The sequence below is a fragment of the Sturnus vulgaris genome, chromosome 8 (genome assembly GCF_052056855.1).
Source record: "Sturnus vulgaris isolate bStuVul1 chromosome 8, bStuVul1.hap1, whole genome shotgun sequence".
NCBI classification, from domain to species: domain Eukaryota; kingdom Metazoa; phylum Chordata; class Aves; order Passeriformes; family Sturnidae; genus Sturnus; species Sturnus vulgaris.
This window is the reverse complement of record NC_142250.1, coordinates 32,725,418-32,751,781: the sequence shown is the minus strand read 5'-3', so window position 1 is coordinate 32,751,781 and position 26,364 is coordinate 32,725,418. Positions and strand designations below refer to the sequence as shown.

Genomic DNA, 26,364 nt, shown 5'->3' with positions numbered 1-26,364 from the left:
TGATTTGTGAAGTTCCATCACCATGACATGTGAATGGCATGTGATAGAGTAAGCCAGCTTATTGAAATAGAATGAAAATTCACTCAGGTCTTTTGGATGCTATTCAGAGGGTTCCATAAAGGTGCAGAGTTTTGGGAACGTATCAGACGGTTTTGTTGGTGGAGATGATACTGAGTTAATTTTGTTTAAAGGTGCAAAATAAGACAGTGTGCACACATGGGCATATGCTGGCAAATGGGTTGTGTGCCAAGTGGAAAGATGAACCAATGACTGGTTTTACTATTAAAAGGTTAGAGTGTTGGGAGGTAGAATAATGTGAGAGCTGTTGATTAGGTTAGTGTAAATTCTGCAGTTGAAGCACATCATGTTCTTTTTCTTTGATAGTGGGAACAAAGATAATTGAGGTGCTAAAAAGAACTTGAAGGTAAATTAGCAGTATGGTAAATGTTGCCAGTACTGTCAGTCGCCTTCACACAAAAACTGTCAGCTCTCCTTTGTAACTGTAAGTGTTCTGATCAAAGGATGCATTTCAGTAAAACAGTACTCTTGTTTTAAGAGCTGTAAACCAGAAACGTTACTTTAATGGTGAAGTTTGTACAGGTCAATGCAGATAGAGTAACTTTTCAGACTTTTGATAGGTTCTAAACTGGGTGAAGGACCAAGCTGAAAAGGAACCTGAACTGCAGCTGTACATTCCTCACCTGCAGAACAACACCATCCTTCGCCTTCTGCAGCAGGTATGAGTAAGGATAATGTATGTTCCTAAGTATGCATAAGTTAGAATGTACTTTGGAGGAACATTAAGTTGGAATCTTTAATGCTGAAGTAATTTTTCCTTCTATGAAATATAGAAGACTGTTTGATTTGCAAATACATTTTTCTGATATATAACCCATATCTTCAGTTTGTGCATCATTTAAATACAGCTATAGTAGCTATACTTGTTAGTGGGGTACAGTGGTGTAATCTCTTTTCTAGACTTTCTTCATTATGTACCAAGTTTCTTAAAACTTCTCTTTGGAGTGAGATCGGGGAGGGGAGTATTTCACTTTGGGTTTTTTCTTTTTTTTTTTTTTTTTTTTTTTTTAATTTTGTCTAAGTTTTTAATGAAATGCACATTTCATTGACCTGCTTTCGTTACCAGTGATGAGCAGTGTTATTTCTGGTGTGCTAAAGAAATAGTTGAAGGCTAATTAGCAGCATAGCTGGATGTAGTTACTGCTGCCAGTCTCCTTCATACAAAACATCCATTCAGGAATGAGGTTTAATCTGAATACAGTACAGAAATAAAATCCTCAAATAGTGTTTGCAACTGCATTAGTATGTATACATTCATTTGTTGACTGTTTAACAAATTAGAGAGTTAACTTTAAGGCCCGTACAGCAACTTCTACTTCTGATTTCTTTTTATTAAGAAAAAACAGGTAATGTGTCTGTTCTCATTCAGGTGGCCCAGATTTATCAAAGCATTGAGTTTGCTCGTCTGTGTACCCTGGTTCCTTTTGTGGATGCTTTCCAGCTGGAGCGTTGTATTGTGGATGCAGCCAGGCACTGTGACTTACAGGTGAGTGCTGTACAAAGACCTGGTGAGAAGTGATGTCTGGGTTCATGTGTGTTGCATGTGATGAAAAGGAACTGGCTGATAATGTGGGGGAAGAGGCAAGAAAGATTTCAGGGCTCATTTCATTGAATCATTGAAAGTTCAGCCTCTTCCAGTGATTTTGTTGCTGTTGTTGTTGTTTGTGTTCGTTTTTTTTCTAAACTATAGAAGTAAGATAAACCTTCATTGACAGTGCTATTTTTCTCCCACTAATTTGGTATTTCTCAGGGAGTGGTATAGCAGAATTTTTTTCAAGTAATTTCTTCTTAGAGCCTCTCTTGACTCATGGCGGTCATAGGCAGAGCAACAGAGAAATTGTTCAGTAAAAAATACCCTCCTTTTTCTTCCTTTTTTTCTGTTTTTGCAAAGGTTCGCCTTGATCACACAACCCGGACACTGAGTTTTGGTTCAGATTTGAATTACTGTACTAGAGAGGATGCTCCACTGGGCCCTCAGCTGCAGAGCATGCCTTCTGAGCAGATCAGAAACCAACTGACTGCCATGTCCTCAGCTCTGGCTAAGGCTCTTGCAGTCATTAAGCCTCCTCACTTAATGGTAAGTCATTTAAAGTCTTAAGAGAATGTTGACAAAGCTTATATTTTAATGAATGTGTTTTCTCAGATTAGATGTACATTTTACTTTCTTTTTTTTTCAGCTTAGTAGTCAGTTTTTTGTGCTTGTAAAGAAGTCATTCTTAAAAGCCCTCAGCTAGTTAGTTTCTGGTCATAACTAAAGTATGTCAAAATGTGCACAAGAGGCCTGAGTTTTAAACTTGTTTCCAGTCTTGAAAACGACAGGTTTAGGATATAACAAACAATAACTTTCCCACACATGAGCAGCCTGCAGAACTAGGATTTGTTTGAAGTTTTGCATGCATTTTTGAAAATCCAAGCTTCATTTATTCTTCCTGGAGAAACTGCTGTTGTGAAAAACCTGGAATGTAGTTTTATAGAACAAAACATCCCACAGCTCAAGAACTGACCTGTCTTTGTCACTTCCTTTCCTCCTCCCTGGGGCTCTTGGCTTCAAGGTCAGACTCACATTTCAGGTTTTCCAGAGCTCTGTAGCAGCAGGGTATAAATCAGTCTCAGATTTCCAGCATGCTTTTCCTGTGGCAAGTTAAACCTTCACTTCTTTATTAGAGCAGTGATAATTTTTTCATTTGTTTTTAGATTTATGAAAGGTTTCATAGCTAACATATAAGATATTTGTTCCATAGGGAAAAAAGGCTGATACCAACATGTCCATGTAGGATTCTCTGCAGATTGAAATACTAAGTAATATTCTTAAAATCTAAATGCAGAAAGTAGAACTGTATCATGACACTCAATGCTCACTTCGTTATGTTAGCTTGAACATATATTAGTGGTTTTATATTGTTTAAGATAAAAATATTTCTATATAGGTTTTCCCTTAGAAAGATTTGATTAGTGATTGGTATTAGATTGTAATTTTGAAAGAAAAAACAGGCTTTAACTATGCATTCGTGGATAGAAATGGCAGTTAGTCTTGTCCTTGATGTGTTAGTAACTGAATAAGACATAAATCCTCCTCATTTAACTCATTAGTGGTCGTTAGACTTGTAAAATTGGAGAGCAGTGTCAAGGTTAATATCAATCTGTGTGACTAGAGAAGCTACAGAACAAGTTGATACCCTTTTTTTCCTTCACTATTCAGGTCAAAACTTTCCACTTTTGTCAAGTGCTTAAAAGCTTTTAATTTGTCACATTTCTAGCAATTCACAATTTCATTAAATTTGTCTAAAGATTTTTACTTTTGTGTTTCTGGCGCCTCCATTTAGCTTTAAATGTGTGCAGATCTGCAGCAAAGTATGGACGTTTCAATGTTTTTGCTGAATGCCCTAGAAGTGACAGGTTACTAAAAATATTCCCTGGGGGTGCTCACATTTCAGGAGTAGCATGGCTGGGGGAGTGTGGGGAGCTGATTTGGGCTGCAGTGTTTGGCTGGACTCATGGCAATGGGCAGCTCCCTGAGCTGGGACGGTGACACCTCCTCATGGATACAGCATGAATGTCCACAAAGAACTGTGGAGCTGTTCTGGGGAGTGCTGGGGGTGGGAAGGCTGCCTAAAGAACAGTCTGTTCTAGTGTCTAGAAGCCTAGTGTATTTTATAAAGTAATGAAAATTGTTTTAAATACAATGTTTAAATTCTTGACTTACTTTTTAATCATCTCACAAATACTGTCCTATGTCAATTAGGATGCTTTTTTCTCTATTAGTGTGTTTGCAAAATAAAAAACTTTGAAAAAGCAAAGTAGCTTTGGTGAAATGCAGTACATGTGGTGATATGCTTGCAAACACATACAAACAAGATTGGCCCACACACCCATTGCAGTTAAAGATTTCAATATCAATAACATCTGGATGTACAATATTTTTGGACAGAAAAATGTCAAACTGACAACTTTGTCCACATGCACATGATTCTGGGCAGTTGGTGCTGCCTGAGATGCCACTTGGATGAGTGATTAGATTTGCCACTACAGCTATATAGTTGGAAGTTTGGAGAATAGAATTAACTGCCTTTTCCTTGAGAAGCATTTGCTTTGCTTATTGCCTTTTTGATGTTTACATCATTGTCTTATTCTTAATTTAAATCCAGCAAGAGAAGGAAGAGCAACATCAGCTGGCAGTCACCGCCTTCCTAAAAAATTCCAGGAAAGAGCATCAGCGTATCCTTGCCCGCCGCCAAACCATAGAGGAGAGGAAGGAGCGCCTGGAGAGTTTGAACATCCAGCGTGAAAAGGAAGAGCTGGAGCAGCGGGAAGCAGAACTGCAAAAAGTGCGGAAAGCTGAGGAAGAGAGGCTGCGCCAGGAGGCAAAGGAGAGGGAGAAGGAGCGGATCCTGCAGGAGCATGAGCAGATCAAAAAGAAAACTGTTCGGGAGCGCTTGGAGCAGATTAAGAAGACTGAACTGGGAGCCAAAGCATTTAAAGATATTGATATTGAGGTAGGAGATTTATTGTTGCAGTAGGGAGTTATTTTGTTGTGCTTTCAGTGTTACATTGCTGGGCTACCTGAATTTCATGGGTTTGTACTGCAACTGGTCTTACAAACAGTCTCTCTTAAAAATGAGACAATGCAAGTAAACTTTAGTTCTAGGTTTGGATGGGACCTTTATTACCTGGGGGAATAAAGACCACCTTTTGTGGAAGTATTTTCTTCTTTTTATGTTGATAACTTTACTTGGTTGTAGGATCTTGAAGAATTGGATCCTGACTTTATTATGGCTAAACAAGTGGAGCAGCTGGAAAAAGAAAAGAAAGAACTTCAGGAACGACTGAAGAATCAAGAGAAAAAGGTACAAAGTAGGAAGGGTAAAAATGTCCATACATGTTTTTAGTGACTGTGATCAGTGTTGATACATATATGTGCATGCACACGTACATAATACTGGTGTTGGAAATGTCACTGTTTGAAACAAAAGAAAGGCAAATGTGTTATATACCAATTGTGTCTCTGGTTTCAGTGCAAAAATCTGTTCTAATTAATGGAGTTGATTTGAAAAAGGACTCTTAAGCTGGAAGTGAACTGAGTCTTAGTTGGGAAGACTTGTAATTAAAAAATGTTCAGAACAGATTAAATGTTCAGAAAAGGAGAGACCATTATGGAGAAGCGAAATTAATTAACAGTGTTAGTCTTCACTGAAAGAGAGGAAACTCCACTGCTCGAGCCCTTCTAGATGGCAGAAAAGGATCTGTCTCAAACGTGGATAGCTATAAAAGTATGAGAAATGTGTCATAATAAATAGAAACACATGACCTGGGCAAGATGAAACTCAGCCAGGACTTTCTGCTATATTCAGGAATGAAGCAGGGGTTCTATGGTACAGCTGGTGACTTGGGTCACTTAAAACTGGTTTGAAGAAAAATGGCAAGTAGAAAATGGCAGGTTAGTTAAAAAGGTTCCAGTGAGGATCTTTGACACTGCACACCTGTAAAGCTGTTGTTTATACTGGACAGAGGAGCAGAAAATAAAGTAACAGTGGAATTAGTAGTCACCTGAGTGAATATGATCTTCCTGGAAAAGTCAGCACAGCTTCTATAATTTTAGCAAGAGCTTCCTCTTAGAGTTCTCTGAAGCTGTCAAAGCAAACATATGACTAAGGCTGATCTGATGAGTGTAACTAAGTTGGATTTCATAAAAAAGCTTTTTATAAAGTTCTTCACAAAAAACCCTAACTTAGTAGTGTGACAAAAGAAAGGTTTTGAATTATGTTCTGGTTAGATAGGTTTAAAAACTTCATATACGGAAAGTGGGGAAAAGAAATCCCTCAGTCTTTGGCTTTGCATATGAAATGATGGGCTCAAATTTAGCATTCTTTGCCAACAGTGAGAACTTTGTTCTTCTGCATTTTGAGCACTGTCTGCAGTTCTGATCTCTTTATGTCTATAAGGATGTGGCTGAAGTGGAAGTTTGACAGGAGGCCAACAAGAATCATCAGTGATGCAGATTGGCTTCTGTGGGAGAAATGTCTTTGTAAAATAGTGCCCCTCTTACAGATGTCTAGAGAGAGGATGTGGTGCCAGTCTCTAAGAGTGTACCTGTTGTAAGAGCTGATGGTGGGGGCAGTTGTCCTTGCACTACCTGCAAGGAGTAGTGGACTGAGAAGCATCAAATGAAGCCAGCAGGAGCCGTGTTCAGAGCTGCTTGTAGGTAGAAATTGGATCTTCATGCTGTGAGCCACAGACACGCAGGAGTTCTTTCCAAAGTCCATTGCTGTATACGAAAAGCTTTGAGTTCAGAAGGACAAGAGAGGAAATCCACTGATGTTTAAAATATGCTTCCAACACAGAAAATGCTGGGAGCTGAAAATGTTTGATGGTGAGTGAGCATTGTAGTGTGTGCATCTCCTTTCCTGCACCCTTGCCTGGGAATGCACTTAGTTACCAGTGGTAGAAGCAGGTTCTTGGTTAGGTTGACCTTAGATGGTCCAGTGTGGTTGTTGCTATTTTGCCATAATATATCAGATATATTGGAGAAGTCTCCGGAAATCAGGGTGCATTTTGTGTGCATTATGTCACACTAAAGATGTGTTATCTTCACTCAGATTGACTACTTTGAAAGAGCGAAGCGCTTGGAGGAAATTCCTTTAATAAAGACTGCCTATGAGGAGCAAAGAGTGCATGATATGGAGCTGTGGGAGCAACAGGAAGAAGAAAGGGTAAGAATTTTTTGTTCAGTTGATGAAGTGCATTAGCAATACATGAAAAATAGTGTGTTTTGCATTGTTTGGGTTTTTTTTTCTCCAGCTCTTTCCAAAAAAAGAAAGAAAGATTGAAATGTTAGTTTTGTGATTTCACTGTTTCAGTGGACAGGAATTTCATCTGTCTTTGCTCTGAAAGGGGAAGAGAAAATTTCTCCTTCTAGGGGCTGGTGTAGATTAAATCCAAATGTATAGCAAAGTTATACATTGTATATTTTCTGTTTTCAGATCACCACCCTACAGCTGGAGCGTGAGAAAGCCCTTGAGCACAAGAGCAGACTCTCCAGGATGTTGGAGGATAGAGATTTATTTGAAGCCAGGCTCAAAGCATCACGACGAACAGTTTATGAGGTATGTGAGATGTGGCATTGCTAACAAAGTACACCCCTAAAGTGAGGACCTAAACCGACCCAAGGATTCTTCATGAAACTAGAAACAAAGTAGTATTTAAAATGGTTCAGAACTGTGGAATCGCTAATTTTCTGCTTTGACTTTTAAATTGAATTTCTTGCATCTGTTCCTAGGTTGTATCACTTAAGACTTTTGACGGTTTCTGGAATAGCTTATGTGGAAAATGAAAGAGGGGTAAATTTATTTCAGTACAGCTATTAGTAAGGGATCACTGGGTGTCGTATAGGCAGGCAGCTAGATCTGCCTCTTTATAGCTTTGAGTATTTGGCTGTGTTGCAGTGAAAACTGGCTTTGCCAAAAAATAGCAGAAGAGGTGTTATATTAATATGAATTAGTAACTGCGTATGATTCTTTGCAATAATAGGGATAATTTTGGGTAATATGTTTTAGGTACAGATAAATTATTATTTAAGCAATTCCTTTTCTGAAAAAGCAGATAAGGGACTAATACTCTGCATGATGATTTGATTGTCTTTCTTCTACACTAGAGTATATTCTCATACAAAATCAATTACAGAAGAAGCAAAGAGGTCGTTTTTCAGTGGAGCAAAATTAATACATTGCAGTTGTTTTGAGTTTCTGTGTAGCTTTATCTAGCAATTTGTATAACTGCCCAGCTCTCAGACCTTACAGCTGTGGTGTTCTGAGGTGTACTGTTGGTGTTTCAGGATAAACTCAAGCAGTTCCAGGAGCGGTTGGCAGAGGAGAGGAGGAACCGTCTGGAGGAGCGCAAGAAGCAGCGCAAGGAGGAGAGACGCATCACTTACTACAGGGAGAAGGAGGAGGAGGAGCAAAGGCTGCGGGAAGAGCAGCTGCTTAAAGGTGTGATGGAGAACATCACTGTTTCATCTTTTGCATCCTTGAGCCTTTCCATTTTGTAACACAGCTAATGTCTGGTTTTCCTGTTTCATGAGTTTGGAGGAAGTCTTTTCAACTTCCAGTTGTTGCACCTTCCTTGCTTACCTGTGTTGCATAGACAGGAAAGTGTAGCTTTGTAGCTCATAGACATGAGTGAAGGAGGAGAAAAGGTAAGGGAGGCTAATGAAATAGTGAGTCTTTGATTTTAGCCTATAGTTGGAGTTCTGGCCACTTGTTTGTGCACATCTTAAGGAGAAAATAAAGGGAACATTGGTGTCAGATGAAAAACTCCAAAATTGTAAATGACTCACACACCTTTCTTTGTGAATTGTTCTGTCTGATAGCCCTAATGGCCTGTTTCAAGGCTTTAGAGGTAAGGAGGTGGTTGCCAAACTGCAGGATGAATTTCTGTCCTATTTGTCATTTGGAGGATGAAGATTTTATGTATCAGAGTTCATCATGATGCAGTATTTAAAAGATAAACAAAAACTGAAGCAATCATGAATATCAAATTTCTGACACTGTTAGCTGATTTTTTTTGTTTTACCTTTTCTAAGGAAGGGATCCTCTACCATGTTTGAGGTAGTTACTGATATTTTAGTTGCTACAGTTATGGTCTGTACATTGAATTAACATACAGGTATTGGAACCTTTTCTTTCTTGCTGGCTGTTCAAGATGTCTCATTAATGGATGTATCAGGGGTTCTTTATTGCTTTTGAGTTAGGAGACTTGCAGAAAACAGGTTCTGTGGTTAGCTAAACACATCATATGAAATGCTTGTATTTTTCAGTGTTTATTTTTTATAGAGTCCAAGGGGAGAAACTGTATTGTGTAACCCTCCTGTGGATACAGCAAAGTGATGGAATTTGTGTTGGTAATAAGTTCTCTCTGTGTGTCCAACTGTGCAGAGCGTGAGGAGAAGGAGCGCATCGAGCGCGAGAAACGCGAGCAGGAGCAGCGGGAGTACCAGGAGAGAGTCAAAAAACTGGAGGAGCTGGAGAAGAAAAAACGTCAAAGAGAAATGGAGATAGAGGAAAGAGAGCGCCGCCGAGAAGAGGAGAGGAGAGGCCTGGATGACCCATTTTCAAGGAAGGTGGGTAATACCTGCAGGTTTGTTTCTTTCTGACTGCTCCTTCTTCTGTAGATTATTTGAAAGAAGGTGTTAGCATTGCAAAGTCATAGGTTTGTTTATTTATTTATTTCTTAAGTTATAATGGCTTAATTGAATAGTTAAATTACTCTCACTTCGTTTCAGCTCACTATGAGGATCTGGGTTATCTACTTTAGCAAGAGTAAAATAAAGAAACTACTTGGAAACAAAGATCTCCAAGCTGTTAAAAAACTAATTGATCAAGACCAAAATGAATATTGGAGAAAATTTTCTTTAATACAAAAAGAAGGAAAACTTTTGGAAGCAAGTTCAGTGACTCATGCAAAAGTCAGAAATTCAAGTAGATATTGCAGGAAAATCCCCCCCCAGATTAAACATAAAAACATAGCTTTGTATTTTATAAGAAATATGCAATAACAGAATCAAGATGTATGTGCAACTTTCTGTTTACAAATATAACTTGGATTGGGAGAATTCATTATTCCAATCTGTCAGGAAAAACAACAAAGTTACTTGGAAATGTTTAATGGTTTAAAAGAATATAACTGTGTATCATAAGCCTTCTACACTCCCACTTTTTCAGAACTGACTGTTCAAGAGAACTAGTTTTAAAGTTCAACCCCCAGATATTTTCTCTTTGTTTAATACATATTTCATTGAGTAACACCATGAAGATAAGTTATCAGCTTGTTTAAATTGTTTTGATAGTCTGTCAAGTAAATAATCATGGGTATTTTTCACATAAGAGGTCTCCTATCTGTGGACACTTGATTATATAGAAAAGCTGGCTCAGGTTCTGAGAGAGATACCTATACCTCTCCAGAAATTCCATTTGCAGTTTCGGGATTCTTTGCTCACCATTGTTATTCGGAGTAATTTCAAAAGCATTTAAAGAGACAGAGTAGTGGATATGCAAGATTTTGGTTAACCCATATTAATAAATAAAAACACTTTACAATGAGGGGTTTAAAACTGGAACACCCTTCTTATGAAGAGGTTGTGTGATTATGTGAAATCAGGTGGTTTAGCTAACTAGTTTCTTGTGGAATTAAGGCATAAAAATCCACTTAAAGGTTTGTCTGGCAATGGAGAGAGATTCTAAAACTTTATTTTTAATAAATACAGATTGATTATTGCTCCACCCTGCAACCTGTGTGAAGCACTAATACCTCAGCTCTTCTGTGCACTGGGGTATTGGGAACAAAATTGTCCTTGCCACAGAGAGCTTTCAATGTATTCAGTTACATTTCCTGATGAGATCAGAAAGCACAAAAGCAAATAACTATTTAAGTTCATTCCTGTTGTCATAAGCCCTCAGGAAAAGTGAAACTGTTAGAACATCTCTTTTGTGTCAACAGGTGGGGGCTGTGGCTGACTGTAGCTGTTGTTCAATTGTTCATACACTTTTCATAAACTTTTTTTGTGTCTTTGCAAATACCCTACCCTACTGGTAAAGTATGTGGCACAAGGGGAACCGTGTTTTTGTCTGAACTGCAGCAGAAACAATAAAGTCAGTTAAAACCATACTTCAGTAACTCAAACTCCTGATAGTTCAGTGTTCTGCAGTGTGATGAGTGAGTTTTTAGTGACATAACATGCTCAGGGGTAAATTATATGTTAAATATCTTCGTTTCTAAGTATTCAAAGAGGATGTTCTAATTTCTTTTGACACAGGAATCTCGTTGGGGTGACAGGGAGTCCGAAAGCTCCTGGAGAAGAGGTGGTGAGCCGGAATCTGAATGGCGTCGAGCACCAGTGGAGAGGTAATCAGGGGTTACTAAGGCCCAGATATATTGGGGTCAAAGTATGGAGGCTCCCATTTTGTTGCTGCTGCTAAAGCTGCACTAATTTGATGCCATGAGTAATATCTTATGCCTTTACATCTCTGAAAGTTACCTTCTATTAAAAAGTTGCTTTGTAAGGACCTTGGAATGAGAGAGAGGTTTTATCTTGGAGCCATGCTCAGATAACATTCCTGTTTTATTTGGCTTAGATATGTGAAGGCAAGCAGACACCTTCTGTGTGTGATAAACAACTTGCTTCCTTGGATTCCTTTTTAAATTAATAGGTTCTCTCCCACTCAAACATTGGTGTCAGTTCTATAAATATAGAATGGGGAAGGATGACAAATTCAGTGTTCCTGGATGATGAAATTCTGAGATTTTCCATTTAGAAAACTGACAGTAACTATGCAGGTCCCAGAGTAAGTCACAGAGCAGAAAACACATGCTATAAACTAAATCAAGTTCTGAAGAACTGTATTGAACAGGGAGGGATAGAGTTCTGAAGGAAGAATATTATGAATATACTTTGAACTGTAAAAATAAAAAGAAATCCACATTAATTTACATCTATTTTGGATATGTTCACTAATAATGAAAACTGTTTATACAGTTGTAGAAAACAAGATTTTTAACATTTGTCTGTTTTTCTGCTCAACATCAGGATGAACTATAGCTAAAAATATTTATGTTGGTGTGCATCTAGTCCTTAAAAACCTGTGCTGATGGAGATAACACTGCTGATTCCAATTGGCAGTATGTTTTATTGCTTAATTAGCCTTGCAGGTAGATAGATGTTTGTAAATGTCTAACCCTAATTTCCAGTACAGCAATTTAAATCCATTAGTGCTTACTCTAACTCCAGTGGAAACAAATTTATTGACTCCTTCTCTCTCTAATAATTTCTTAAAATGTTTTAGAAGGGTGTGATCTCTCTAGAAACAAAATAGAATTCCATCTTTGCTTAAAAGCGGTGTCGCCATTCCTGATCCACTTAGTCATGAACTGCAGAATCTAACAACTGGATGAAACTGCAGGGTGCAGCCTTTCATTATTCATATATTGCATAAGTTGTGATGCCCCCATCCCTGGAAATGTTCCAAGCCAGGTTGGAGTAACCTGGGATAGTGGAAGGTGTATCTGCCCCTGGCAGGGGTGGAATGAGATGATCTTCAAGGTCCCTTCCTACCCAGACTATTCTGTGATTTCTGTGAAGTGTTTAATGCAGTCGTTTGTATCCTTCAATGGATTGTTTTTTCCCACACAGAGTGATACAGCTTGTCTTAGTCATTTCTCATTCAACTTTTCTAGAGATTGATTAGAGGTAGTTTAAAAGTAATAGTTTAAAATTAGATTTAAAAATCCTAAGACCCTGAGACAGTATATGAATGAATTAAATACTTGTTCATCTGATAAACATTATAACCATTTTCTCACATGTATTTTATGGTAAAATAATCAGATTTTTTCAAAGGGGAAGATTATCCAATTTGAGTCTAAATGGAAATTAACAATCTCCATGTCTTGCTTTTTACCTCACAGATCAATGATAATTGCATTCTCCCTTATTCTTCCAAACCCAGGATATGCACTGCTTGCAATTCCTCAAAATTCTTGAGACTCTGAGTTGTCACAAACTGTTGTCTCTTTGTTGTCACCTCTTCAAGTCCTACATCTGCTGCTTTGTATCAAGTCATTGCTGATTTTTTGTTTACATTTTAGTAGCATAGTGGATTTCTAAACCTTGGGGTGTTCTTTTTGTTGGGTTTTGATTTGGATTTTATTTTTTTAATATCCATGAGATTCAAACCCAATGCAGCTTCTCTTCTCCTGCCAAGAAGCAGGTACCACTACATTTCTGTGATGTTCTATTTCTTGTTTCTTTTGTTTTTTTATTGCTGAGGAAGGTTAATTTCCTGAAATGAAGAAATTAATTTGGTGACAAAAACAGGGTTGTGGTCTAAATATATGTTTAAAATCTTCTAGACAGCGAACTTAATGGTGTGTAAGGTTGGCATGTGCTTGGAGAGGGGGGATACTTAATTGATGGTTTTGTGGAGTTTTTTAATATTGATTCTTTCAGACTTAGGTCAAGTTTGCCAAATTAGGCTTGGTGTAGAAGCCAACCCTCTTGTCTGTGATGTTGCAGCAGATAACCAACAGGGGACTGTCCAAACTGTAGTTTTGAATGAGATGATGAACTGCTCAGCGTTTAATGAAGCTGTGGGGGCAGTGACCTACTGCTTTCCCATAGCAATGAAGGGCATTAAAAGGTGCATTTTGAAACTGCACATTTTTTGTTTGGAAACACTCACCAAGTGGGTGCAATCAGAAATGGCTTTGAGGGGTTGATGCTGTTGATGTGAAGCTTTCCTGGATGTCACCTTCCACTTTTCACTCTGAGTTTCCTGTGATTTTACAGAGACTGGCGTCGAGGAGACCCAAGGGACGATGACAGACCTTTCCGGCGCGGGGACGATCTGCCGCGGCGAGGGGATGACCTGCCCCGGCGTGGTCCTGCAGATGAAAAGGAGCGTCCTCCAGAATCAGCAGAGGACAGGCCACCCAGACGGGAAGGGGACGAGGACAGACCCCCGAGGCGAGAAGGGGAAGAGGACAGGCCCCCCAGACGTGGCTTGGATGAGGACAGGCCGCCCCGGCGTGGTTTGGATGATGACAGAGGAAGCTGGCGAGCTGCAGATGACGACAGGGGTCCCAGGCGTGCCCTGGATGATGACAGGCCCCCTAGACGTGTCCTGGATGATGACAGACCACCCAGACGTGCCCTGGATGATGACAGGCCCCCCAGACGTGCCCTGGATGATGACAGGCCCCCCAGACGTGCCCTGGATGATGACAGACCACCCAGACGTGCCCTGGATGACGACAGGCCCCCCCGGCGCGGGCTGGACGATGACAGAGGCAGCTGGCGCTCGGCGGATGACGACAGAGGGCCCCGGCGCGGGCTGGATGATGACCGGCCACCCCGCCGGGCTCTGGATGAGGACAGGCCCCCCAGGCGTGGGCTGGATGATGACAGGGGCAGCTGGAGGGCTGCAGATGATGACAGGGGGCCCCGGCGCGGGCTGGATGACGACAGGATGGCCCGGCGGGATGAGGACAGGGGACCCTGGCGGAACGCAGACGATGACAGGCTCTCCAGAAGAGATGATGACAGGGGCCCCTGGCGTGGCGGTGAGGACTCGAGGCCAGGTCCTTGGAGACCGTTTGGTAAACCAGGTAAGACACAGTAATATAATAATCCTCCCTCCAAAGCGTGGGTTAGAGATAGTGGATGTAACATGCTTGATGCCAGAGATGGGAAGCTCTGAAAACGTCTAGATTAATTTGGCTAATGTGGACACTCCTCTACTTAGTATAATTAAACCTTTTAATTAGGTTGGATTTTAAAACAATTGCTTGTCTGGAAGATAGGTGATGGTCACGTGCTTAACACTGGTCACTTCCCTGTGTGCAAAACCAAAATATACAAGTTGAGTGCTCTGCTGCGAGCATTCTCACTAGATTAGCACACCTTGAATTCTTTCCCTCTCCCTTCCATGTGTCTGAAGTTAATCTCTTTCTAAAGGAGGATTTTGATACGTCATTCAAGTAGGTCTGGTTTTGATAAGCCCTGTCTATATGTACAGAGATAATATTTTTAACATTCCCCTTTTTGTTTTTAACCCTTCTTGAAAGTCCTGCTTAGAGCAGACCTGAGATTAGATGACCTTCTAAGGTCTCTTAAAATCTGAACGATCCTATTCTTGTATTGTTTATTTCTATTCTCAAGTGTCATTGGTGGTGTCTAGAGCTGTTTCTGATTCTTTACTGAACTGTTGATGACATTTGAATGTTAGATATGATTTTGATTTCTTGGTTCTTTTCACGTACATATTGGCAAGCACCATGTCAACTTTCATAGACACTAATTCTGTAATCCAAAACTTTAGAAACCTTGCTATAAATACCAAAATTTGCATTCCAGTTTTTCCTATTTAAAGCCAAAGCAGGCTACATAATAAAGAGCTCCCATTCATAAATAGCTGAGCAGTATTGCAGAGTGCCCTGTCTTAAGTGGATGGTAACAAAAGTCACATTTTAAAGTAGTGCTTTAAAAAAACAGTAAATTCTTTAAAAATCTGCTTGCTTAAAATCTCCTCGCTTGTGGATTTTCACAAAGGAGTCTGCCGTCTGAGCTACACCCTTTGCTGTTTCTTGCACTTGTTTTGTACTGGACTCTTTACATTTAACAGCTTGCACAGCGTTTTCTCTGTGGCTCCCATGTGCAAACTTACTATAGACATCTTTGAGTTGGATCTTCAGGTGTCAGAACTTGAAGAACCAGTTTCTGTGAGGAAGCAAAGGGTTCTTTGTCTTCAAAAGAGATCAGAGGTCAATAACAAACTCCTTTGACTGTGTTTCTTTCTTGCAGGGGGATGGAGAGAACGAGAGAAGGCTCGTGAGGACAGCTGGGGCCCTCCCCGAGACTCCAGACCTTCAGGAGACCGTGAATGGGATCGAGACAAAGATCGGGATGAAAATGAGAAGGAGCGGGAATTTGACAGGGAGAGAGATTTTGATCGAGATGATCGTTTCAGGCGTCCCAGGTATGACTTCTCTGTTCAATACTCCTAGAATGTTTCTGCTCAAAGAAAAAAGGGCCCTGCTGGTACAGAAATAATGTGGAATTGCTGAGTGAAAGGAAAAGGGTTAGTTTGTGTGAAACTAAGCACTTTAGGGCAGCAAATGGATAGGGGCATTTTGGGGCCTTTTTAGTTTGTTATTTTTAGGATGATGCTATCTGTTTACAGGAGGAATTCCAACATGCTTAAAATGCTTTTAAATGTTTCTTTTAAACCTATTATCAAGGGAATTCCATGTTAGGCTCTGAAAAACAAAACCAATTTTGGAAGTATGTTAAATAGACAGCCACTGGGGCTGTAAATAGCCATGTTGTGATTTATTACTGCTCCTGTCCATAGCAAAAGTAAAAATCTTAACATCTAGTTTTATGTTTTGCATGGCCAAAGGGATGACGGCGGTTGGAGGAGAGGGCCAGCTGAGGAAACTTCCAGCTGGAGAGATTCCAGTCGTCGGGAGGAGTGGGACAGAGGTGGTCGTGACATGAGAGACCGCCGTGGTGATGACAGGGAGCCGCCCCTCAGGAGAGGGCCACCCCTCCGATCCGAGCGGGAAGAGCGTATGTTCATTTCAGTGTCCCTAAATCCTACATGCAGCACAGAGCCTCCCTCTTCCTGACACTGCTGGGAGGGGGCTCACATGGGAATAGGTTATATTTGCAACCTGTATTTAAACTGCCTTTCCATAAACAATATAATAAAAAGCACCTTTGGCATAATTAAGAATTCTTCAGGGAATCTTAACTTATTAGTAGTTGGGTTCTTTTTCATCTTAGTAGCATTTCATATTGACAGTAGGAGGAGAACATTTCCAGTGTGCACTTCTCATAGGATTGTGTTCTGGATGTATGTAGTCGTTGTGTTTAGACTATCAAGACAGACATCCCAGAAAGTAATTCCTGGCCCTTTCCTTGAAACCATTAAAATGTGACAGAAATATTTCTGAATGAGGGTTTCACACTATTAACGGTACTAATTTTGTATTAATTTTATATATTTATTTATCATTTGCTGTGTTCTAAAAACACAGTAAGAGCAAATCCATTTAGCCTGTAGGTACCACCAGATCTTGCAATTCTGGCGTTCTTATCTTCAGAATCTCATTTTGTCTCTGCACCAAATGTGGGTGTTCTGCACTTGGCAGCAGGCTGGAGCAGAGCATGGGATCAAACACAGGAGTGCTGCTGACAGAAAGACAGAGTGTTCTCAACGTAGAGTTTTTTTTTTTGTTTTTTTTTTAATGTATCAAGAACTTTTGGGATTTGACTTCTTGGCATCTCCCACAGCCTTGTTCACACACAGCTGGGGTGGAACTCTTAGCATCCTTTTTGGTGGAAATGAACAGTTTTTCATACAGTAAGGGGTGGTGGATGCTGTTACCAGTGGAGTAATGTAATTCAGTATCATTTTACGTCTGATTCCAATATGCTGAAGAGCAATTTCCTGTCTTTTAATAACAGCAAACATTAAACATTTTCCACTGATGTTTTTAAGTCAGAATTTTTCTGTTTTCAGGGTTCAGTCATTTCTAAGGAGACACTTTTGTGATTTTAATTCTGCTAATATAAAAATATATTTTTACACCATAAAACCATGTACATCAGTAGAACATTCTTATTGCAGTTGCTGTGTTTTAAAGATGACACTGGGCTTGCTCACCACAATCCCAAACCTGAGAAGAGGTTTTAGTAGTTCTGTTGCTTCCCTACAAAACTAAAACGTGCATTTGGCCGTTGTCATCATATTCCCCACTGGCAGGGCTGAGGATCAGTAAATCCCACTGCCAGGGTCAGGGCTGTTTGTTTGAACTCTTGCTGCTGGAGCATGACTGAGTTGTTTCTGTTTCTTCCTGCGCCGTAGCGAGCTCGTGGCGACGCGCTGACGACAGGAGGGAAGAGCGCGGGGACGAACGGGAACCGGCGCGGCGGTCGGGCCCCGCTCCTGCTGCTCCTCCAGCTTCTGCTCCCCCAGCAGCATCCAAAGAGCGGGAAAGGGACGGGGACAAGGAGAAAGGATCCTGGAAAACAGAGAAGGAGCGTGAGCCCGTGCGCCGCTCTAAAAACGAGACAGATGAAGAAGGGTGGACCACTGTACGACGTTAAGTTTAACCGATGTTTTAGCTTTGATTTGATCGGATCCACAGATTATATTTGTGCTTATAAACATTCTGAATTGGAATTCTTTAACCAATGTTTTGAGGTAACATGAAAGCATGAATTACTTACTCATATAGATTGATCATGCACAAAACTCACAGCAGAAGGTTGGAAATTGAATGAATTGAATTGAATGCCGGGTTTTGAAATTTCAGATGATGCTTATTTCATGGGTCATTTGTTGCTAAAATAAAAAGAAGCAAGCCCAACAGCTGTCTTCGGTAGAGCTTCTCTCTCGCACCAAAACAGGCTGCCCTTTATATTTTTAGTCTTTCTTAATTTGGAATGGGGTATTATTGTCACAGGATATGCAATTGAAAACACCTCTGTTCACACAGTGGAATTATTGAAAAAGCAAAGCTAAAAGAATTTGCATAATTAGCCAAAAAGTAGAAAAGCCCTCTTTTACATAGGTATGTTGGAGGGCAAGTGGTTTCTGAGATATTTTATCACTATCTAAATTCAGTAAGTTGTTTAAATTTGAATTGAATACAATAAACATTGTGAATTAGCTGCACTGGGATATTTTCTGTAGATTTACTTGAATCCATGATGCCTCTGAGGCCACTTTGCAGTCATTGTTCCAGTAATGTACACACTGCTGCAGTGTACAAATCAAACTTGCAGTTTTTACAATTTCAGTGTTTTGGTAAGCATATGGCTATGTACTTTCTGTTGCCAGTATCACAATTGCTTTTTCCATTACTGGATAATTCATGCCTTTCAAAGATTTATAAATATTGTCATATTTAAAATGTGTGGTTTTGGAGAAATTGTTCAATTTTCCCCCCAATTCTTTGTCTTCAGGGTCAATTCTTTCCCTTTCCAAAAAAGTGATTTGTAGTAATGGCTGTGTTGACTTCAAAGCTGGGGTGTAGTAACAACAAGGAACGATGTGGTCACACTAAAGCCAACACAGAACTTGCTGCTGTGTGTTTCTTCAATGATAAATAAACAAGTTAAGGAATTAGCTGCTGCAGTGTCTTGACTTTTTAGTGAGTTCTGCACCATGTGTTCATGCAGAACAGCTGTTGAACAACCGTTTTCTGTTCTCAGACCTGGTCTGTACCAGCTGAAGAAGGTGAGAACACCTGGGCTAGTTTCTCCCTGAGAAACCTGGTGTGTGAACAGAAGTTGTAATACTCCTCTTGTCCTTTTCCTGCCCTCTTCTGGGTTATCTAGGGCCAGTAGTTTCCTTGGGAAAAACTTGGTCTCAGAGCCTTCTTCTCAGGGTTTGATTTTTGTCTTTGGATCCTGTCATGTCATTGCTGGTTGAGTCAAAGGGCTCATTCAGAGAAGTAGTGTTTTCCAAGCATAAAAAAATACTACATTTTTTGTTCTTTATACAGTTTCAGAAAGGATGGAACTAGAGAACAGCAGCCATCCAGTAATGGTGCTTACTGGATCTGTTCTTCAGCCACCTTCTGCTGTCCTTGCATTCTGTGTCACAAGATCAGTGCTGTTAAAGAGAACCCAGGAGCTCACTTCACTGCTGGCTGTGAAATTCCTGTTACTCAGAACCATGTTTATCCAGTGTGGTTTTGAAGACCTTCAAGGCTGTGGCCTGCACAAGTGTTCTGGGAAGCCTCTTTCAGTGCTTGACTGGCTCCAGACTGAAAAATCAGTGTCACAGAATGGTTTGAGTTGAAGGGGACCTCCAAGGTCATCCAGTCCAACCCTCAGCTGCAATGAGTAGGGACACCTGAGCAACAACCTGATCACATTGCTCAGAGCTTGAATGTTTCCAGGGATGGGGCATCCACCCTTTCTCTTGCAATGTGTGCCAGTATTTTCCACCCTCATTGTTAAAAGACCTCTCGTATCTAATCTGAATCAACCATCCTTCAGTTTAAAGCCATTTAAAAACCTTTTCCTATCACGACAAAATCTGCCAAAAAAGTCTGTCCCCGTCCTTCTTACAGACTCCCTTCAAAGGCCACAATTAGGGCTCTGTGGAACCTTCTGTTCTCCAGGCTGAAAAACCCCAGCTCACAGGGGAGGTGCTCCAGCTCTGGTCATTCTGTGGCCCTCAAAATTTTAAACCTCTCTCTTTTGGCTTCCGTGTCTCTCTGTTCACTGTGTGCTACTGTGGAGAGTTGGAATTTTCCAGATAACTTCTTAGTAGGAAATGGGTGGCTGCTGTGAGGTCTCCCCTAAAACCCTTCTTCTATCCAGGCTGAACTGGGCCTGTCCCCTCAACCTTTCCTCCCAAGAGTGTGCTCCAGCCCCTGAACACTTGGCCCTCTGCTGAACTCAAATTTGGCCAAGTCCTTGTATGGAGGGAATGGAATGCAAAAGAGGAAAGACGAGGTGAGCTGAGGAGGATCCTTTCCTTCTACAGGCAAGATCCAGGCCCAGACAGTCCAGTGCCCAGCTCAAACAGCTGGGACCTGCTGGCTCATGCTCACCTTTTCCCCTGCCAGGGCCCAGAGGTATTTGAGCCCCCAGCCTGCCACTGCAAGGCTCCCTCCTTGGCTGGGCAGGCCCCTGCCCTGCTCCCTCTTGAATTGAGCAGGCTCCTGTCGATCCCTGTGGCCAGCAGCCCTGTCCCAGCTCTGTGGGCTGGAGCTCCCACTTCAGTGTCATCCCGTGGCTGCCTCCAGGGTCTAGAGGATGGTTCCAGCCCACAGTGCTGAGCCTGGACATGCAGCCAGTTTTTCTGCCCTCTTTATTATGTGGGCTATAGCATCCCGAGCTGGGTGCAAGAATATTGGGTAAGACAGTGCTGCAAGCCTTATTAAAGTTGAGATGAACAACATCCAGTGCTCCTTCCCTTGTCCATAAAGATACTTTATTATAGAAGGCAGGTATGGGTTACCCTCAGTAATTCCATCCTGGCTGTTCCCAGTTGTCTTCTGCATGTCCCCAAAAAGACCTTCTGAAAGGACTTCCTCTGATTTTCCCAGGGGCTGAAGTGGTACCGTCTGGCCTGTGCTTTCTCAGAGGGTCCTTTCAGCCTTTTTATCAACCACAGGCACAACACTTGCCTTCCTCCAGCCTTGTAATATGTAAATAGTGATTATACCTTCAGTTACATAGTTTTAATTGTATCCACATAAAGATGCTTTCACACAGGGAGGAGTGTTAGTCACCCCTGCAGCAGCTAAAGCTGTTTCCCAATTTGTGTGATTAATTTGCATTATTTGAGATTGTGATAATGTTGTCAATGAGTGTTACATTGTCAGGACGGGGCAGCTTGAGACGAGGCTTGGGAGCTGTGAGCTTTGAAGGGATGCTAGTGTGTCTATTTAATTGTTTGCTCTGTTTAGACACAATACTGACAGTGAGCAAAAACCTCTGCTGACCAAATCCAACAGCTCAAACCTCCATCTCCTGCCATCATTAAACATGAGCACATTTGGTTACCTGAAAATGTTGATGAAGCAAAATGAGTTCTGTGTCAATCTTTTCCTTGTTTGAACCATATTCCATTAAACAGCTAAAATTTTCAGTGAACCTTAGAAGAATACAAACTGCCACAGGGTATATTTAGAAGGCAGAACTTAAGGCTGCTGCTGTTTGAATGGATGCAAACATTGCTGGATTAAAATAAATCTCCAGCAAGGCAGTGTCAGGTATGAAAAGTGCTGTTCCCTTCCTGCCTCCAGGAGCAGTCCAGACTGCTGACCCAATCCAGACACTTACCCAGCCCATTGGCAGGACTGAGGGCCATCAGGGTCCTCAGCAGAAGGAGGACGTCATTGGCATTATATTTAAGCTTTCTCTAGAGTGCTTTACCTATAAAAGCTAATTTTTTTTTTTTCAAAATCCATATATATAAGAACTGGCAGGGTGCAGTGGTGTTACTCCTGACTGCAGCATTTTGTGACTTTGGTGACCTCAGTGAGGCCAGGCCATGAGAAGGGCCAGAAGGATGTTGGGGTGGGCTGGTGGGCAGCCAGGAGGATCTCAGAGTACTGGAAGGCTTGTCTTGCTGTAAATGGAACATATCTTTGTTGTTTTACTGTCCTTGGGCTGCTGTCATTGGCAAGAACTGCTGCATATAAGCAAGTTCTCCTCCTGTGGCTAAAGGGTACTGCTGAATGGTGTCAGCCTACAAAGGGAAGGCATTAGGTCAGTGAAATGCAAGATCCAAAATCTACCTGGTATTCAGGCACTGGTGCCCATCCTGTGGTTTCCTGCAGCATTGCAAAAAGTAGGCATTCAAGTGGTGTAACAAAAACACCCAATTCTTCATTTTTTGCCATAGCAGGATCAGCTGGAGCTGAAATGTTCTACACCTTGTCTGGTCCTCCTCTTAAATAAAATTAATGCATTTAATTACAGTAGGATGGAGATTTTAAAAACTATTCCACTGCATTTTGCTAAACAAAACCTCCCTTGCTGCACTTTAAGCTCTGTTAGCCCTTTCTCTCTTGAGCAGGAAGCTTTACTAAACTTTGTTCCATTTTTAGTGTATCACTTGTTTTGTCCAGACAACAAGCATTTTAGAATTTTATCTTCCTCCCCATGCAACTCTTAGCAACTCATTTCCAGTAAAAACCTATATATCTGGTGGGTCAAACTAACACTATAAAAAATACAAAAAAAGACTTTTTATAGCCAATGTAGTTTGGTCCTATGGCATCTGCCTGAGGCACTGGTCAGCAGACTGACAGGAACCTGCCCAAACAGAATTTCCACTAAAGATGGGCACAGACTTACCTGACTTAGCTGAATCGAGTTACCTATACACGTGGAAGTAGTTTCTAATTAGGAGTAGCTTGCTTTTTGCCAAGCCTAGTACCAGCTGAGGCTGATTATCCAATATTGTGTTCACTCCTCTGGCGACTATCACTATAGAAAATATTCCATGACTTACATGCACAGGTTTAAACAGGAGACCATAACATTTTGATTTGCAGATGCCCATAGAAGAGTGAAAATAGTATCTCACAGTATTCCATAGACCTCTTCTGTGGAGCATAATACAGCTCTAACCTGGGCTGCTTTCAGATTAGGCTCTGCTGTTCCTAGCATTTAAATTACTAATGCAAACGCTTCCCCATATTTAAGGAGTCAAAGTAGCAATACAAACATTGCCTATTGTAATAACCTTTTCAGAGTGACCAAGAACTAGTGTGTTTCTGCTCACTCAGTGCCACAAGGAGTGTGCTGGTGCACCAGAAATCACAGGAGCTTACTTAAAAAAAAACTCAATCAAAAAGCCTTTAAGGTTTAGTCTTTGTTAGACTCACACTTGTAAATCTTTAAAGGGCAAATTGTCCTGTTGAATGATTACATAAAGTAACTGAAGAGCCTTGCTGTCAGGCTCTTTTGCTGAATCCTGTCATCTTTCTTCAATAGTCTGAAGTTTGTTGTTTGTTTTTTTTTTTTACCTCCCCCACCCCCAACTGGTCTTGAAGCTGTTACTGTTCCACTTTACCTGTTAAGCCTTTTGATGAGATGCCTAATGCTGGGTGGCAGCGATGACAGGCAGCTCTTGGCCTTTCCAGAGCAAGCTGCAGGTACTTGGAGAACACAACCAGGAGCAACAGGCAGCAGCACAGGCCGTGGATAGAAGTTTTCCTCTTACACAGGCTCTGCAGAAGGCCAGTGCCATCCAAGACACAGGATCTGCTGTTATCCTGAGGGATTTCCAGGTATTGCTATAGGGCTGGTACTGCACAGCAGCTTAATGTAAAGACCAGAGAGGTGGGGCAGACACATGGCAAACACCTCCAATCCAGCCCAGCCAGTCAACCCTCAGAAAACACCCGAGACAGATTTTCTTTGATCTTTCTTGCTTTTGTGTCCAGTAACAGTCAACTGCATTAAAATGTATATAAGGATCTTCAAACTTCCCACAAGGAGGTAACAAAAGTACAGAAGAAAACTCTTCCCACAGCATCACACTTGAGCTTGATTCTAACGTGTGGTGGACACAGATTAAACCTATGTGGACCAGGAATCACAAAACCAAACACATCTAACTTTAACAGCTTAGAAGAGCCTGTGGTGCACTCCCCATAGAGCAAGAGACAAAATGTAATGTATTTAGCACAAGGAGAGGGAGGCTGGCACAAGGATAGCTGTAGCCACTGAGTATTATTTAATGCAAGCCCCACTGTGTTTGATAATTAGACTTGACACCATCTTTGGAGCCATCTGATGGAGATTTAAGGGAACACTTCTACACAAAATCACTTTCTCCCTCCTAATTGCTGTAGCTGCAAGTCAACAGCAGAGATGAATAATGAACCCTGGGTCTTCAGCCCCAGCCCATCCTACACGTTTTGACTCCATTCTTGACTGTCCTTCTCTCCTGATCTCATCTGCCACCCTGCTGAGCAGCTTTTCAAAAGGAAATCACACAAGTGCGGATTACTCCTCACTTTCCTAGTTCCCTTTTTCTGCCAGGACCCATCTCCTTTCTCATCTTCCTGGTGATGTCCCGGCAGTTCCTCCACAAGGCTCTCTTCACCTCCCTGCTCTTGTCAGGGCAACCCCTGTGGACTGAGCATCCCTCCACACCCCCGGTGTTGGTAAAGCCACACAACAATGTGACCCTCTGCACTGAAAACTCCAGCATCCATCTTTCTGCTCCAGAGGACTCTTATACAGTAAACTGCTGCTGCTCCTTGTCCTACCTCTGGGTAACAAAAAACCCAAAAACAAACAAACAAACAAAAAAAGCAATTTCTTTTCTCTTGGGGATTAGAAGTGATATAGCCCTGTCTGATGTTCAGTACCAAGGAACTGCCATCCCCCCATAATGATCCAGGACTTCAGCCCAATTCCTATGCCTTGTAGAGTCTGTGTAGTGTTAAGGATATTTGTTATCCACATGAGTAGATCTCTTTTACTTTCAACGAGTTAAAGCCACATTCTCTGAACTCTTGAAAATAAACAACCTCCCTTTCTTCCACTCTCCTACGGTCATAGCTTTCGGCTTTGTCTCTTCCCATCAAGCTTCCCCCATTCTCCACCACAAACACAGCCGCATCAAAGCCTGCTCGATTGCCATTCTTACTGCCTTTCTCTCAGCAGAAAGGGCTCCGTTTGCACTCTAGCCCAGAGCCGTCACGTTTCCAAACATGCACTTGGATGTTTTCTCCTCTCAGACCTTCCCTAAAGCTGAGTATTCGCCACGGGGACCTGCGAGACCAGCGCATCGGTGCCCATGAGAGGAACGGTGACCGCTCGGATGCTGCGATTTCGGGAAGCAGGTGTTAATTACTGAGGGGCAGGTTCGATCGCGATTTGCTCACAGGTTTTAAAACCGGCAAAGAAAACCGCTGAGATGCTTGCTTTAAGAACTGAAAAGCAAGTTCTTTTCACTCGAAGGAGTGTGGTACCCTAATTAAATACCCTGCTATTAACTGGAAATGAAGAACAGCACTCCCGCCCGATGCCCCGCCGGCACGGAGCGCTCGGGACGGGCAGATCCGGACCGGACCGGGCGGGGCGGGCGGCACCGGGGACCTCCCCCGCCACCTCCCTAGCCGTGGGTTTAACCCTCAGACCCCCCCAGCGCACGCCCACCCAGTCAGATATCGCCGTCTCCGTAAAAATCACATATAGATATATTTTTTTCTTACAATAAACAAACACAGCGCATCTCCGCCTGGCAGTCCCCGGGCCCGGCGCCGGGCTCCGCGCGTTCCAGCGCGCAGCGGGGCCGGGGCAGTGTCAGCGTGGGGGGGAGCGGGGCGAGCCCCGCGGGTCCCGGCCGCTAGCGGCCCTTCCTGCCCAGGGCGGTCCGGGCGTGCCGGAGCTGCCGGGCCGCCGGCACTTTGGACAGGGGGCAGTACTTGATGGTGTGGGCATTGTCGCCGCTGGCGCCGCAGAGGGGGCAGGTGTAGCGCCGCAGCACCGGGCACAGGACGCGGCCGTCGGGTCCCTTGAGGATGTGCGTGGTGTAGAGGGCCACCGCCTCCTTGTTGTTCCGGCAGAAGACGCAGACCTGCAGCTCGGGCTTGAGCAGGCGGGAGGCGGCCCGCGGGTGCGCCGGCAGCCGCCCCGCCACCACCACGCCGCCCCAGGCGTGGGCAGAGCCCTCCCGGCCCGGGTGCTCCCCCGAGCAGTCGAACACCACGGCGGCGGGGCCGCCGCGCCCGGGAAAGGGGCTGAAGTCGGCGAAGCGCTCCTCCAGCAGCCCCTCGCCGTGGTGGTGGTGGTGATGGTGGTGATGCCCGCACAGGTCCAGGTCGTGCAAGTCCAGCGCGCCCTCGAAGTACGGCCCCGACGCCTCTTCCTCCTCCTCCTCCTCTTCCTCCTCCTCCTCGGCCGGCGGCACGGCGGCCGCCACCACCACCGAGGGGGGCTCGGCACCAAAGCCCTTGCCGGGCCGCACGGCCTTGGTGATGAGCGTGGCCAGCCCTAGGTAATCGTTCCAGGAGTTGAAGACGTTCCCACAGGCGCTGTGGCTCCGGCCGCCGTAGCGGGCGCCCGGCAGGCACTCCACGGGCGGGAGGTGCCGGTGCTGCTCCAGCTTGGTTCCCGGGAATGCCTCCATGGGAGCGGCCCCTCCCTCGAGCGCGGTGCGGGGCAGCGCCGGGCGCACCGTCCGCTCCGGGGCCGCTCCCGCCGCCCGCTCCCGCCGCCTCTGCGAGCGCGCGGCCGCAAGGAGCGCC

At 42.9% G+C, this 26,364-nt stretch overlaps 2 protein-coding genes, 1 long non-coding RNA gene and 1 other non-coding gene across 4 annotated transcripts in view; 2 read left to right on the top strand and 2 right to left on the bottom strand.

Moving 5' to 3' along the window:
* The window catches only part of EIF3A (eukaryotic translation initiation factor 3 subunit A), a 28,870-nt gene extending 10,112 nt beyond the window's left edge, over positions 1-18,758 (top strand). The window contains exons 9-22 of the mRNA XM_014886806.2: positions 639-737; positions 1,448-1,564; positions 1,970-2,155; positions 4,224-4,571; positions 4,818-4,922; positions 6,672-6,785; positions 7,056-7,178; positions 7,907-8,060; positions 9,006-9,190; positions 10,883-10,971; positions 13,412-14,229; positions 15,425-15,599; positions 16,023-16,192; positions 17,493-18,758. Of these exons, the coding sequence (XP_014742292.2) occupies positions 639-737; positions 1,448-1,564; positions 1,970-2,155; positions 4,224-4,571; positions 4,818-4,922; positions 6,672-6,785; positions 7,056-7,178; positions 7,907-8,060; positions 9,006-9,190; positions 10,883-10,971; positions 13,412-14,229; positions 15,425-15,599; positions 16,023-16,192; positions 17,493-17,734 (2,925 nt within the window). The 3' untranslated portion in view covers positions 17,735-18,758. The remainder of the gene's footprint in view (positions 1-638; positions 738-1,447; positions 1,565-1,969; positions 2,156-4,223; positions 4,572-4,817; positions 4,923-6,671; positions 6,786-7,055; positions 7,179-7,906; positions 8,061-9,005; positions 9,191-10,882; positions 10,972-13,411; positions 14,230-15,424; positions 15,600-16,022; positions 16,193-17,492) is intronic.
* LOC148223052 (small nucleolar RNA SNORA19) lies at positions 1,112-1,244 on the top strand. Its single transcript, XR_015805240.1, has one exon. It is a non-coding gene; the product is annotated as a small nucleolar RNA SNORA19 (small nucleolar RNA).
* On the bottom strand, positions 17,493-23,313 carry LOC106859505 (uncharacterized). The gene is made up of 2 exons (XR_015805207.1): positions 23,175-23,313; positions 17,493-17,649 (listed from the first exon to the last, which is right to left on the bottom strand). It is a non-coding gene; the product is annotated as an uncharacterized LOC106859505 (long non-coding RNA).
* Positions 23,314-25,397: 2,084 nt separating this feature from the next.
* NANOS1 (nanos C2HC-type zinc finger 1) lies at positions 25,398-26,330 on the bottom strand. The gene has a single exon (XM_014886759.2). It carries the CDS (start codon positions 26,244-26,246, stop codon positions 25,464-25,466), a length of 783 nt encoding a protein of 260 aa, XP_014742245.2. The 5' UTR covers positions 26,247-26,330; the 3' UTR covers positions 25,398-25,463.
* Between the last annotated feature and the right edge of the window lie 34 nt (positions 26,331-26,364).